At 40.2% G+C, this 13,866-nt stretch overlaps 1 protein-coding gene across 1 annotated transcript; it reads right to left on the reverse strand.

Moving 5' to 3' along the window:
- Positions 1 to 2,272: 2,272 nt before the first annotated feature.
- LOC123236045 (ribonuclease pancreatic-like) lies at positions 2,273 to 10,906 on the reverse strand. Its single transcript, XM_044662304.1, has 3 exons — positions 10,830 to 10,906; positions 10,128 to 10,229; positions 2,273 to 2,997 (listed from the first exon to the last, which is right to left on the reverse strand). Exons 2-3 carry the CDS (start codon positions 10,164 to 10,166, stop codon positions 2,587 to 2,589), a joined length of 450 nt encoding a protein of 149 aa, XP_044518239.1. The 5' UTR covers positions 10,167 to 10,229; positions 10,830 to 10,906; the 3' UTR covers positions 2,273 to 2,586.
- Positions 10,907 to 13,866: the final 2,960 nt, after the last annotated feature.

The raw sequence follows: 13,866 nt of genomic DNA on the forward strand, positions 1-13,866 counted from the left end.
CTCAATATATATTATAGGTGAGGAAGTAGACCTGGCCTACAGGATGTTTCTAGAAGTATCAGGAATGCTCTCCACCTCCAATAATCAAAGAAGGGGTAAATGAAAGAATCTTACCATATGATGGATGGTAACCCTGAATCCTGGTTCCTGCAGTGTCAGCTGTTTCCTAGGTAAAAATTAGGTTAACCTGGAGTTGAGTGCCTTCCAGAATGTTTCTTCAATGTTTCTGTCATTAAAATCCTGTGCTTCTTCCTTCACCCAGATGAGTGGATCAATATGCTTATGCTAATATTTCACTATCCACACTTTGTCTTGGGTATGGTCTCTGTGCATTTCTGAGCAAATTCTGACCCATTTTCCCTCCACATAGACAAATCCTGACTGGGCAATTTGAAAGTTGAGAGCTCCAATTAAGAATTTGTTAGGAGAAAGGGGGGGAGTCCCTAACAGACAGAGTGACAACCCCCCCCCCATCCAGCACATGTCCAGCTCATTCTCCATTTCCTTCTTTGTAAGGACATTGTTATTGAAGTCATTTTTCTGTTTTGTCCAAGTATTTGTGACCCCATTAGGGTTTTTCTTCGTAAAGACTCTAGTTTGCCACTTCCTTCTGCAGCTCATCTTAGAAATAAGGAAAATGAAGCAAGCAGAGTTAAGTGACTTGCCCAGGATTACCCAAGCCAGTTAGTGTCTGAGGCCAGATTTGAAGTCAGGAAGACGAGTCTTCCTGATTCCAGGCCTGGCACTTTATCCACTAAGCTACTGAGCTGCTGCCCAGCAGGACACTAGATACTCTTTTTTGATTGTTTTCTTCACACTAAAAACAGAAGACTTTACAAGCTACTTACTTTCTGCCACTTCGTCACCTGCAGGATGGGAGTATTTCAGGAAAATGAAATGCAAAAGCAACCTGGAGAAAATCTGTTTCAAATATGGCTCATACAGAGAAAAGAAAATCACTCACTTCCAGACTGAGTAATCATTATGCTTCCTAACTTAAGCTTCACCTTAAGACCTTCAGACCTAACTTAGCTCAAGTCCTTCTCCAGTTCGGGGGCTACAAGCAACATCAGGGTCAGATATCTGCTATACTCAAACTCTTCCCTTTCCTTCCCTCTGTGCTGAGATGTATTCTCTAAAATTAAGAAAACACTAATAATATTACCTTCTCTCTTGGAAAATTTAGCAAGACTCACTTTTACAGTATAGTCCCTAACTTGATTCACAGTTCCCAAATAAGGGAGAATAGAATATTGTATAGAAAGCCAGAAAGTCCTCGGTTTGAATTTCTGATCTATTATGACAACATTTGTAAACCCATCCTGACAGATTTCCACTGAAGGGAGAACCGAAGGTGAAAGAACTGGAGGTGAGGGAAAGAAGAGACGAGAGACAGAGAGATACAGAGAGTGACAGATAGATAGACAGACAGAGATGGAGACAGAGGCAGAGAGAACCTGAGAGACAGAGACAGAGACATACAGACAGAGAGACAGAGACAGAAAGAAACTGTGTGAGAGAGAGACAGAAAGAGGGAGAGATGGGGTAAGGAGAGATAAGGAATGTACTTCTAATGGGAGCCTTCCATAGCCAAACTATGGTAGGGAGGAGGCAGAACTCCACCATGTCCCTTAATTCCCAGAGCCTGCAACCTTAGGGACTGCTAAGAGTAGACTACTTAGGTGGCACTTTCCCTTGTTTCACAGAGCTCCTTTATTCATCTGGTTTATCATGTAATCTAATCTGAATAGATTTTGCAATGATTATTTTACTATCTACTCTGATAAAGATGTTTGCTGTTTGTAATTTTCTTTTGTGTAATAAGTGTTTGGTGGGAGGGGAGCTAAATGGTCTGATATTACATTAACTATTCCTCTTCAGATCTGGGGCAGAATTAATTTTTCTGCTCATTCGCCATCCCCCAACCTCCCAAAAAACATACCCCAGGGAATTTGGCTTTTATCCAGAAATGCCCCCAAATAAGGAAACTCAATCTATAGACATCTAATATATGAAAGATAGAGGTCCAAGGCCTTGAAGCTATAAAGAGGGGTGGAGGGGAATGATTGCCTTTCCCAAGACTTGGTATGGGAGCATTCTAGATATATCTATAAATCTGGTTGCTCATGGGCAGCCTGGTACCATGTTATATATGACAGCTTTCTTCTAGTCATAGCATTTCTAGCCTTGATTCATCTTTAGTGGCAGAACTTTGTCCTGATTGAGGTGAGTCTGGTGCTTTAGGTGGGCAATTGGAAGAAAAGGAGACATGTGGAGATCAACAGTTAGCAAAAGTTTATTTAGCCACAGCACAGAAAGAATACTCAGCAAGGACACAGAATTGATTCCGTTGGGCTTTGCTTCTCTGCCTCTACCTTGCTATCTATCATGGGCTGGCACTGCAGGCTAGCTTGAGGGAAGAGAACAACTTCTACTTCTGTGTAGTCTGGCTTTTGTACTTCAGCCACCAGGGATGCTATATCAAGGGACAGTTAAAGGAGGAAAAAAGGAGCTTAGCTAACATGACAGCTATTGCTTATCTCACTGGAGTGGTGGATCATATTTCATGAGAGCTTTTCAAAGCAATCACAGCTCATCATGGAAGGTACGTCGAGTGCGATCAAGATGGACAGGTTTCCCATTCTCACAGGCCACAGTGACTTTGACTTGTTCTTCCTTGTGACAGTTGTAGCGACAGTCAGGGGGCACAGTGCTCCCCCTCTCCACACAGACAGTGGTAGAGTACAATTTGGGACCTTCAAAGCAGTTCTCTTGGCCATTCTTGCAAGGAACGTTGATGCTGTTGGGGTTGGTGCAGATATCCTTAATGTTGTCACATTCGTCATGAATGATAGTATTGATGTGTTTGCATCTATCTTTGCCCCAGTTGATCTGCCTCATTTGTCTTTGGATCTCTTGGCTGCTGCTCCCTTCGTTGTGATGCTCCTGCCAAAACTTCTGTTCCCTCCTTGACAATCTAGTATTTCCCTCTGGATTCTATGAGGAAGAATAACATGTTGATAATTGGAGATTCCCACTCAGGAATTGGCTAGCACAGAATAGTAGAGAGCTGTCACACGACCTACATGGACACATCCACACACACATCTATCTATATATTTCTCCCACACCAGCTGGTGCTAAGTTGAAAGGCAGTCAGTCTACCCTGGAAAGAGAGGAAGCAGGCCACAGGGTGGGAGTATTGACTAGCTCTGTGGAGAAGAAAAGGGCTGACTTAGGTGGTTGGTCTCATCCAGAGATGAGATGAGGAAGGAGAGGGTTTGACTGAAGTGGTAGAGAGGAAGAGAAAACCCATCAATACATACAAAAGATTCTGAATATTTTTTGAAAATGATATTCCAATATAATTGGTTTCTTTTTTTTTAAACCCTTAATTTCTGTGTATTGGCTCCAAGGCAGAAGAGTAGTAAGGGTAGGCAATGGGGGTCAAGTGACTTGCCCAGGGTCACACAGCTGGTAAGTGTCTGAGGCCAGATTTGAATCTAGGACGTTCTGTCTCTAGACCTGACTTAATCCACTGAGCTACCCAGCTGCCCCCATAATTGGTTTCCTTTACAATCCTGTCTTTTATTTTATTCATTTCAAAACAATATTCCCACAATATGTTCATAGCTTGAATCCTATGACAGAAGGAAGTTTGAGGATCCCTCCCGATCTATAGAAAGTACAGTAGTTTTGACCGCTGATGTGAAATAGTGCAAAGTCTATTAGTTCTACTTAGACATTTCAATTTTGATTCTAAATTCTTAGCATGTGATCAAGGATCCTAATTGGGGAGGGGAATGGAAGAAATCTCTTCACATGAGTCTCACCTAGCTCCTTCACACTTTTGCTGCATGGAATCTCCAAGATGCATCAAAGGGTATTCAGGCTAGTTTCTCAGGGATGGAATGGAATTTAAAATGAATTTCAGACAATAACAGAGCTAAGAATTTAGTGTGAGACATCAGCTCGGGTCAGAGAAAAGCAGATCAAAGGACAAACCAAGTTTTGAGAACTTCTTGTGGCTTTTACTGGGTGTCCTGTAGAGCGGGACTAAGATATCTCTGATGCAGTTGCTTTAGGAATGTGAGAATTGATTTTTCATATACTGTATTAATTTTTACATTAAGGTCATGGATTAGAAAGAATTCATGTTTATTTCTCTATCTGGGCTCCGGTTCAGAGATTCCATTCAGTCAGTTGCTTTTTATATTTTCTTTGTCCTTAGTGATTCCAAGAAATGTTTTCCTTTGAACCAAATCTGATGAATAGATGAAGAGGACAATAATTCTCTCCTTGCCTATGTGATCTCCGTCACCTGTGATATGGGGAAGGTTGAGACTTTGAAGGACCACCTCTTAATTAGCTATTTACCAGTTAGAAATGTCTTGTGATGGTCAAGGGAGGGACTGAATAATGAGCTTCTAAAACTCTCTGTAAAGATGTGCTTGGAAGAACCTCCTAGGTCTTTAGTCAATGGAGAGGGCCACTAGCCTACCTATCAATTTATTGATAATTGGCTAGCATAATCAGTGAATTGCTTTTCTAACCCCAAACCAGTCTCTTGAATAATTTGAAATGTAATTAGTTAACTAACCCATTTGTCTGCAGTCTAATTAATAGCAAAAGGTATCTGAGGAGTTTTCATGACAACTAAAGATCAGCAGATAGGAGCAGAGAGCAGCACTGGTGATATTTGCTAGAAAACAGGGAGAAGTTCAGCAGAGAGAAGAGAGCCCCAGAGGACCCCGTCTCTCTTGATGACATCATCAAAGGTCACCTGCATCTCAATGAGTTCCACTGGCCATAGGTTTCCTGGGTGAACCTCTTCTGCGTACCTGGGTGACATGAGGCAGAATGGTCCAAGGAAAAGAATTCATATAATCTAGGTCCAAATCCTTCCTCTGCCACTTTGTACCTGATTGTGGGGAAATCACTTAAATAAAATACACTTTTGGGGGTATAATTTCCTCATCTGTCAAATGATCGTGTGGGAATAAGTAGCTTCTTAGGTCCGTTTCAGCTCTAAAAATATATACTTATATTCTTAAACATGAGAATATTTAAAGAATGAATAAAAATGTATTTTAATGCCCTCATTTATTGTTATTAAAGTTACTGCTTTCATTTAAAAAACCTTTACTTTCAATCATAGAATCGATAGTTATGATTGATTCTAAGACAGAATAACGATAAGGGCTCAGCAATTGGGGTTAAGTGAGTTGCCCAGAGTCACTCAGCTAGGAAGTGTCTTGGGCCAGATTGGAACCCAGGACCTCCCAACTCCAGGCCTGGCTGTCAATTCACTGAGCCACCCAGCGACCCCACCTTTAATTAATAAGTGTCTCCTATGTGGTAGGCACTGTGCTGGGTTCTAGGAATACATATACAAAAGTGATGCAGTCCCTGACCTCAAGGACCTCAATTCCAATAGAGAGAGTATAATAGGTATAGGTTTTAAAGGTATAAAGGCAGATTTTTGCAAGTATATACAACATATATAGGTAAATGGTGGCCAGAAAAGAGAATTTGGGGCTAGGAGTGATAGGGCTTGTGAGAAGAGCCCTAGTACAAGTACTTTTACACTCTTTGCAGTAATAATGTGAGTGCTGATTTAATACCTGTACTCAGAGCAAAGGTGAAAAAGGGGTTTATGGAGGAGGCATCCATGAAGGAAGAAGAAAAGATGATCCTCTGGTCATATGGGTCCCCTGCATGACTTTATTCTGTCCTTTATCAAAGTAAATATTTTCATGACTTTGTAATTTGTAACAAAGTTAATTATTTTTAGGACTGATTAAATGTTTTTTTTTAAAAACTAAGATGCCCTCTTGATCTAATGAACAAAACACGTTGGTGACAAGTTGAGTTTTGAGTAAATACTGAACAAGAAAGTATGTAATATCTGGAATACTTTCTGATGGTCACTGCATGTGTGTCAAGTGGGATCGGGAGGGGAGAGTTACAAAACCAACCAACTAAGTCATCACACATCTATAGCTGCCTGCAGACTGTCTGCCATTCAATTGATTCAGGAAATACTGATTAAGCACATGCAAAGGTGTATTCCCTTTAATCTTTAGTAAAGTTGAAGATAGAAAGAGGATGGAGACATTGCAAAGAAATGAAGAGGCCTCTCCTGGTGGAAAAAAGGTATCACACTCCTTCAGAAATTTCTGCTGCTCCTCAACCTCAATTGTGTAGGAAGATCTCTGGCAAAGACAATGAACTTTTGGCTCAGTCACTCCTTTTCCTCAGTCCCTAACAGGAATATAATATATGTAAGTAATTGGTCATCATCAGGAGGTGTCCCTCACAGAGAGAACCATGCTCTGAACCAGGAGAAATGGTCAGACAGGACTAGCTAGACTTCTCCTTCCTCCTCCCCACTGATGAAAGCTTCAGAGGCTGAAGCTGTCCATCAAAGAGCAGCTCAGGCTGTCCCACAGCATTGATGCATCCAGTCAGAAGATTGTGACCTCTGAGGAGCCAGTGCAGCAGAGCAGTGTATGGTGGGACCAAAAGACAGATTCTGTCACTGGCTCTCCTCTCAAGGAGCTTATGATCTGAAGAGGAGAAAGACAACATGCAAGCCAAAGAATTAGAAATTTGAAGAGGCAGAGATCACTTTGATGGTAAGCAGAGGGGAGGTGACTTAGGGAAGGTTTCAAGGCTAAGTTGACATCTTTCCTGAGCCTTCCTCAAAGGGAAGAACATCAATAAGACCAGGAACAGTTGCTCCCTTCTCTATGAAGCCTTCCTTGCCTATTACAGTCCTTATCTGAGCACTGAATACTTCTTATGGTGATAGTACCACAAACTAAAAGGTAAGGGGGCTCTTCCAGCCTTTGGAGCCTGACCTTTAATTTTATAGAAGAGGAAAATGAGGTCCAAGGAGGTTTAGGTGACTTGACTATGGTGACAAAGATAAGTTAGCTGACTTGCCCAAGGTCACCTAGTAATTGGTAATGCTGGCATTCAAATCCGGGTCCTTTTCCTCTAAATCCAGTGCCCTTTCTACCATGCTGCCTTCCTTGTGGGTGCTATGGCAGGGTGGTACACTTGATTATGTAATGTCTTGTGTTACTTACCATGGTTATAATATGTGTTTCTCTGGTCTTTCCTACTATATCACAATCTTCCTGGGGTGAATATCTTTAAACTTCATATCTCCCTCAACTTGGGTTCTTGAAGAAGACATTGGACCAACGATTTGAGGAAAGCACAAGACCCCCCTCTAGAGGCAAAGGTCAATAGCCAATAAACATTTCTTAATGTGCAATCATATGCTAGGCACTGTGCTAACTGCTGAAGATACTAATGCAAATAAATAAATAAGTGAAGCCCTTGCCCTGCAGGAACTTACAGTCTAATTGGAGAATGTAACACACAAGAACCTGAACAGTGGAGAGGAGTTGAGGGGAGGGACAGAGCATTCTGGAGGGGAGGGTTTGGAGAAGAAGCCAGTTGGAGCAATCCCAAAGAAGTGCATCTAGGAGAGGAATGGAATGTTGAAGCAGAGTTCTCTCCTTAAATGGAAGTTTAGAGTTCATGGTCTTATCCTCCAATTAGAGAGAGTACCAAGACTGTTGAGATCTTAGAGGATGATGATGTTATTCTATTATTGAACTACTTAGGTGCATGTGGAGAAATCAGGGAAGCAATATTTGGGAAAGATGGAAAGCCACTGGGACTTTATGTGAAGTTGTAGGTTTATGAAAATGTGTGTGAGTATCTAATGGTGAGTGAATCAGCTCTGGAAATATTGGCGGTCAGAATAACAGTGCCTGTGCTGAGCAATCAAATTTACAGAAAGAAACAATAATGGCAAAGGATAGAAAGCAAGTTAGTCAACAGAATGGCAGAAAGTCAGCATAGACCAACATCTGATGCCATATTCCCAGATACAGTCAAAATGGATGTATGATTTGGCGATAAAGGGTGATACCATTAATAAATGAGGGGAACTCAAAATAATGGGCCTGACAGACCTAGAAATAAGAAAAGTGTTTATGATTAAAGAAGTCATTGAATGCTATAAGATATATAACAGATAACTTTGAATACTATCTTTTTTGCATAAATTTGGTTGTGCACACATAATTTGGTTTTGCATGAAACCAAGTGCAACCAGGATTAGAAGGGAAACCAGAAACTAAAAAAAATGTATATAGTAAATATCTCTGACAAAGGCCTCATTTCCTAAATATATAGAGAACTGGCTCAAATTTATAAGAATATAAGTTATTTCCCAATTATTATGTCCTCAAAAGGTAAGAAGAGGCAGTTTTCAGATAAAGAAAGTAAAACTATCTTTTAGTCAAATGAAAAAAATGCCTCAAATTAGTATAAATAAGAGAAATGGAAATTAAGTGGGGCAGCTGGTTGGCCTAGTGGATTGAGAGGCAGGCCTAGAGATGGGAGTTCCTGTATTCAAATCTGATCTCAGATCCTTCCTTGCTGTGTGACTCAGGGCAAGTCACTTAACCTCCTTTGCCTAATACTTATACTCTTCTGCCTTGGAATCGTTATTTAGTATCAAGTCTAAGACAGAAGCTAAGTGTTGTTAAAAAACAAAATCCAAAGACAAAAAAGACTATTCTGAGGTACCACTTCATGCTTATCAGATAGCCTAACAGGACCGAAATGGAAAGTGGTAAACATTGGAAAAAATGTAGGAAAATTGGGACACTAAAAGATAGTTGGTGGAGCTGCAAACTGATACAACCATTCTGGAGAGTAATTTGGATCTATGCCCAAAGGGCCTTAAAAATGTGCTTACCTTTTGAGCCAGAAAAACCACAAGTAGGTCTTTATCCCAAAGACATCAAAGATAGGGAAAAAGAACCTATTTGTAGATATATTTATAGCAGCTCCTCATGTAGCGACAAAGAATTGGAAACTGAAGGGATTCCACCAACTGAGGAATGGTTGAACAAGCTGGGGTATGTGCTGGTAATGGACTACTATTTTGCCAGAAGAAATGCTGAACAGGATGATCCTGAGAAAGCTGGAAAGACTTATATGAAGTGATGCAAAGTGGAGTGAGCAGAACCAGGAGAACATTATAGGCAGTAACAGCAATAGGATATGATGATCAGCTGTGACTAACTTAACTATTGTTACCCATGGAAGGATCCAACAGACTCATGATGAAAAAGTCTATCCACCACTATAGAGAGAACTGATGGAATCTGAATACAGATTGAAGCTTACCATCTTTCACTTTTTCGTGAGCTTTTTCTTGAATAAGTGATCTGTGTGTCTTCTTTCATGACATGATGAACATGGAAAAATGTTTTGGATGATAGCACACATAATAACATATATTACATTACCTGCCATTTCAGAGAAGGATTATTAGAAGGAAGGAGGGAAAGAACATGGATTGCAAAATATCAGAAAATGATAATTAAAAAGTAAAATGATGTGTAAAAAATTAAGTTAAATAAAAATTTTAAAAAAGAAACAGAAGGATCAACTATGGCAGAGGGAGAAGAGTCTGAGAGCCTCGGTTCAAAAGGTGGCTCTGCTAATTACTATCAGTATGAATTTAGACAAGTCTTTGGTGTTCTGTCTCCTCACCTATAAAATGACTGATTTGGACCACATGATCTCTAAGAAGCCTTCCAGTCTCAAATCCTCTATTTCTTTGACTGAGTTGGTGGAATTCTAAGGTCAATCCTTTTTAGTACTTTGGAGCTACTAGAGATAATACTTTGCAAATAGAAATATCTCTGAATGGACTCTCTCTTGTATCTCTTCCCAATCCTCTTTGACCCATAGCAGAGACCCAGTAGCTGCAAAGAGAAAGAGAAAGGCAGAACTCTATGTTGAGAATGTTTGAGATCATCCATTCCAACTCTTTTGTTTTACAGAAGCAGATACTGAGTACAAGAGAATACCAGCGTGAGGGGATTTAGAGTGAAGAATCTTCTTCCCATGCTCCCAGCAGATCCAGGGATCCCAGGTCCAGGTTTCAGGAGGAGAGGCCAAGAACTATTGGGAGGAGCTTGCCTACTCAATGGCAACATAAGTCTCTAGATAAGTGTTCCATAATCATTGAGGGAAGAAGTGAAAGAATTTAATTTTGTAGACATAAATGAGAATCTCATCCAACTCACCGGGCAAATTGGTATCCTTTCTCTTCCATAAAATGCCATCACGAAAGGTAGCCCTGTCCAACCCCTCTTCTGAGGCAATGACTGACTCTGTCAGATGGCTTTCTAAGGAGAAAAGGAAATAGAAAAAGACATGTTGTGAACTGTTCCCTCTCCTCCATCCCTTCCTCCCACTTCCCACCTCCCAACCATCAGCAAATGTTACTTTGGACACGACCAGATTCATTCTCATCAAGATTTCAACTTGGACAGACTCATTTATCAAATTAACACTTTCACTCAAGGAGAAAACCTTGTGATTGCTAAATTTTTGTGGGGAAAGAGAAGGCTTTAGAGGGTGTGAGGTGGCAGCAGAGTAGAGGTATCTGGGCCAGTGGGAGAGGGAAGAAACAACATAAAGGACGGTCATTAGAAAACTGAGTCAGGTGGAAAGTAATGAATCCAGAGGTAGACAGAGGAAGAAGGAGGCTGTGGCAGGTCAGTCGCCCTGAAGGAGTAAAAGGGGGCAGTATCTCCTTCACAGCTTTATCCAGCTCTCAGTTTTTGTTGGGCACCAATACACCATCCCCTCAGTGTTTCTCTCCACCTCTGTTCTTTTGTCATTTCTCATTCTTCTGAACCCCAAATCTCTCTCCCAGCCCTTCTCCCACTCCTTCCTTCTTTTCACCCCAATGCTGGCCAAACCTCAAAATCATTTCCTCTTACCTTATCTTCTGGTTCTATCTGAGAACAGATCCAGCTGGTCTTGAGGCTAGAATCTTCTGAAGTCTTATATATCTGGCTGAAGAGTAGGACTGGACAGAAGCAGGGAGTGATCACAAAAAGGGTGGAGTGATCTATTTCCCTTTTCCTGGAAAACACCAGATTTCCCCTAGTTAGGGCCCTCTATGTCCGTTCCCATTCAGAGTCTGGCTTAAAGTCAAGGATTGGCCTTGAGAACAGAGAAACACAATTTAAAGGAACAGAGAAACAGAGAAACACAATTTAAAGCCTTTGCTAAACAGGAGAGCTACTTTACACTGGGATTGGACATCTACTATGTGGGGAAGGTGGAAAGGGAGAAACAAAGAACTTATGAAGTGCCTAACATTGTGCTAAGCTACTAATTTTGAGGGGAGTGAAGGAGAGAGAAGTACAATTTGATGGTCTAGAAGGCCAAGGGAAGAATGTTTCAGCTTAGGAAAGACCTGAGAATGCTTGTATATATAGAAAAAGGAACAGTGAAGGAGAGATAAAAGGTGCAAGGGAGGGGATGATGGATATAACTATTTCCATGAGGATATAGGAGGAGATAGAGTCTAAGGTCTAAGTGGAAAGACTGATGTGTTTTTAGGAGACCCAGTTCTTTGTTTGAGAGGGGGAAAGGAGAGAATGAGCAAAGAGTGCCTAAACAAGGCAGGGTAAAAGAGGGGTTTTGCTTTAGAGTGAGCAATTATCCAAAGCTGGGAAATTTGCTCCAGGGCAGGAGGTTTCAAAGCCTGGTGACAAATGCTAGTGATCCTTTTCTTTTTCTTTTTTTTTAAAGTTATTAAACATTTATTAATATTCATTTTTAACCTGTTTACATACTTTATGCCCCTACTTTCCCCTTCACCCCCCGCTCTCCCCCCACCCATGGCCAATGCACATTTCCACTGATTGTAACATGTGTCCTTGTTCAGGGCCTATTTCCAAATTGTTGTTAGTTGCATTGGTGTGGTAGCTTCGAGTCCACATCCCCAATCATGTCCTCCTCAACCCATGCATTCAAGCAATTGTTTATCTTATATGTTTCCTCTCCTGCAGTCCTTCCTCTGAACGTGGGTAGCATCTTTACCATAAATCCCTCAGAGCTGTCCTGTGTCATTGCATTGCTGCTGGTACAGAAGCCCATTACATTCAATTTTACCACAGTGTATCAGTCTCTGTGTACAATGTTCTTCTGGCTCTGCTCCTCTCACTCTGCACCACTTCCTGGAGGTCTCTCCAGTTCCCCTGGAACTCCTCCAGTTTATTATTCCTTTGAGCACAATAGTATTCCATCACCCGCATATACCACAATTTGTTCAGCCATTCCCCAATTGAAGGACATACCCTCCTTTTCCAGTTTTTTGCCACTACAAAAAGTGCGGCTATAAATATTTTCGTACAAGTCTGTTTATCTATGATCTCTTTGGGGTACAAACTCAACAATGGTATGGCTGGATCAAAGGGAAGGCATTCTTTTATAGCCCTTTGAGCATAGTTCCAAATTGCCATCCAGAATGGTTGGATCAGTTCACAACTCCACCAGCAATGCATTAATGTCCCAATTTTGCCACATCCCCTCCAGCATTCATTACTCTCCCCTTCTTTCATTTTAGCCAATCTGCTAGGTGTGAGGTGATACCTCAGAGTTGTTTTGATTTGCATTTCTCTAATTATTAGAGATTTAGAACACTTTCTCATGTGCTTATTGATACTTTTGATTTCTTTACCTGAAAATTGCCTATTCATGTCTCTTGCCCATTTATCAATTGGGGAATGGCTTGATTTTTTATACAATTGATGTAACTCCTTCTTTATTTGAGTGATTAGACCCCTGTCAGAGTTTTTTGTTATAAAGATTTTTTCCAAATTTGTTGTTTCCCTTCTGATTTTGACTACATTGTTTTTGTTTGTATAAAAGCTTTTTAGCTTAATATAGTCAAAACCATTTAATTTACATTTTGTAATTTTCTCTAACTCTTGCTTGGTTTTAAAATCTTTCCTTTCTCACAGATCTGACAGGTATACTATTTTGTGTTCCCTTAACTTATTTATAGTTTTCCTCTTTATATTCAGGTCATTCACCCATTCTGAATTTATCTTGGTGTAGGGTGTGAGATGTTGATCTAAACCTAATCTCTCCCATATTGTTTTCCAAATTTCCCAGCAGTTTTTGTCAAATAGTGGATTCATGTCCCAAAAGTTGGGCTCTTTGGGTTTATCATACACTGTTTTGCTGACATTATTAACCCCGAGTCTATTCCACTGATTCTCCCTTCTATCTCTTAGCCAGTACCATATTGTTTTAATGACTGCTGCTTTATAGTATAGTTTAATATCTGGTACTGCTAGGCCCCCTTCCTTCACACTTTTTTTCATTATTTCCCTTGATATTCTTGATCTTTTGTTATTCCAAATGAAATTTGTTATAGTTTTTCCTAATTCAGTAAAGATGTTTTTTGGTAATTTGATAGGTATGGCCCTAAACAGGTAAATTAATTTGGGTAGGATGTTCCTTTTTATTATGTTAGCTCGTCCTACCCATGAACAGTTAATGGCTTTCCAATTGTTGAGGTCCAGTTTTATTTGTCTGGAAAGTGTTTTGTAATCGTTTTCATATAATAGCTGTGTTTGTTTTGTTAGATTGATTCCCAAGTATTTTATATTGTCTAGGGCGATTTTAAATGGTGTTTCTCTTTCTACCTCTTGCTGTACTAATGTGTTGGAAATGTATAGAAATGCTGATGATTTATGTGCATTTATTTTGTATCCTGCCACTTTGCTAAAGTTGTTGATTATTTCTAGGATTTTTTAAGTAGACCATTATATCATCTGCAAAGAGTGATAGCTTAGTCTCCTCCTTGCCTATTTTGATAACTTCAATTTCTTTTTCTTCTCTAATTGCTATTGCTAGTGTTTCTAGTACTATGTTGAATAATAGAGGTGATAATGGGCATCCTTGTTTCACTCCTGATATTATTGGGAAGGCTTCTAATTTATCCCCATTGCATATAAT

Source organism: Gracilinanus agilis, chromosome 2, assembly GCF_016433145.1.
Source record: "Gracilinanus agilis isolate LMUSP501 chromosome 2, AgileGrace, whole genome shotgun sequence".
NCBI lineage: Eukaryota > Metazoa > Chordata > Mammalia > Didelphimorphia > Didelphidae > Gracilinanus > Gracilinanus agilis.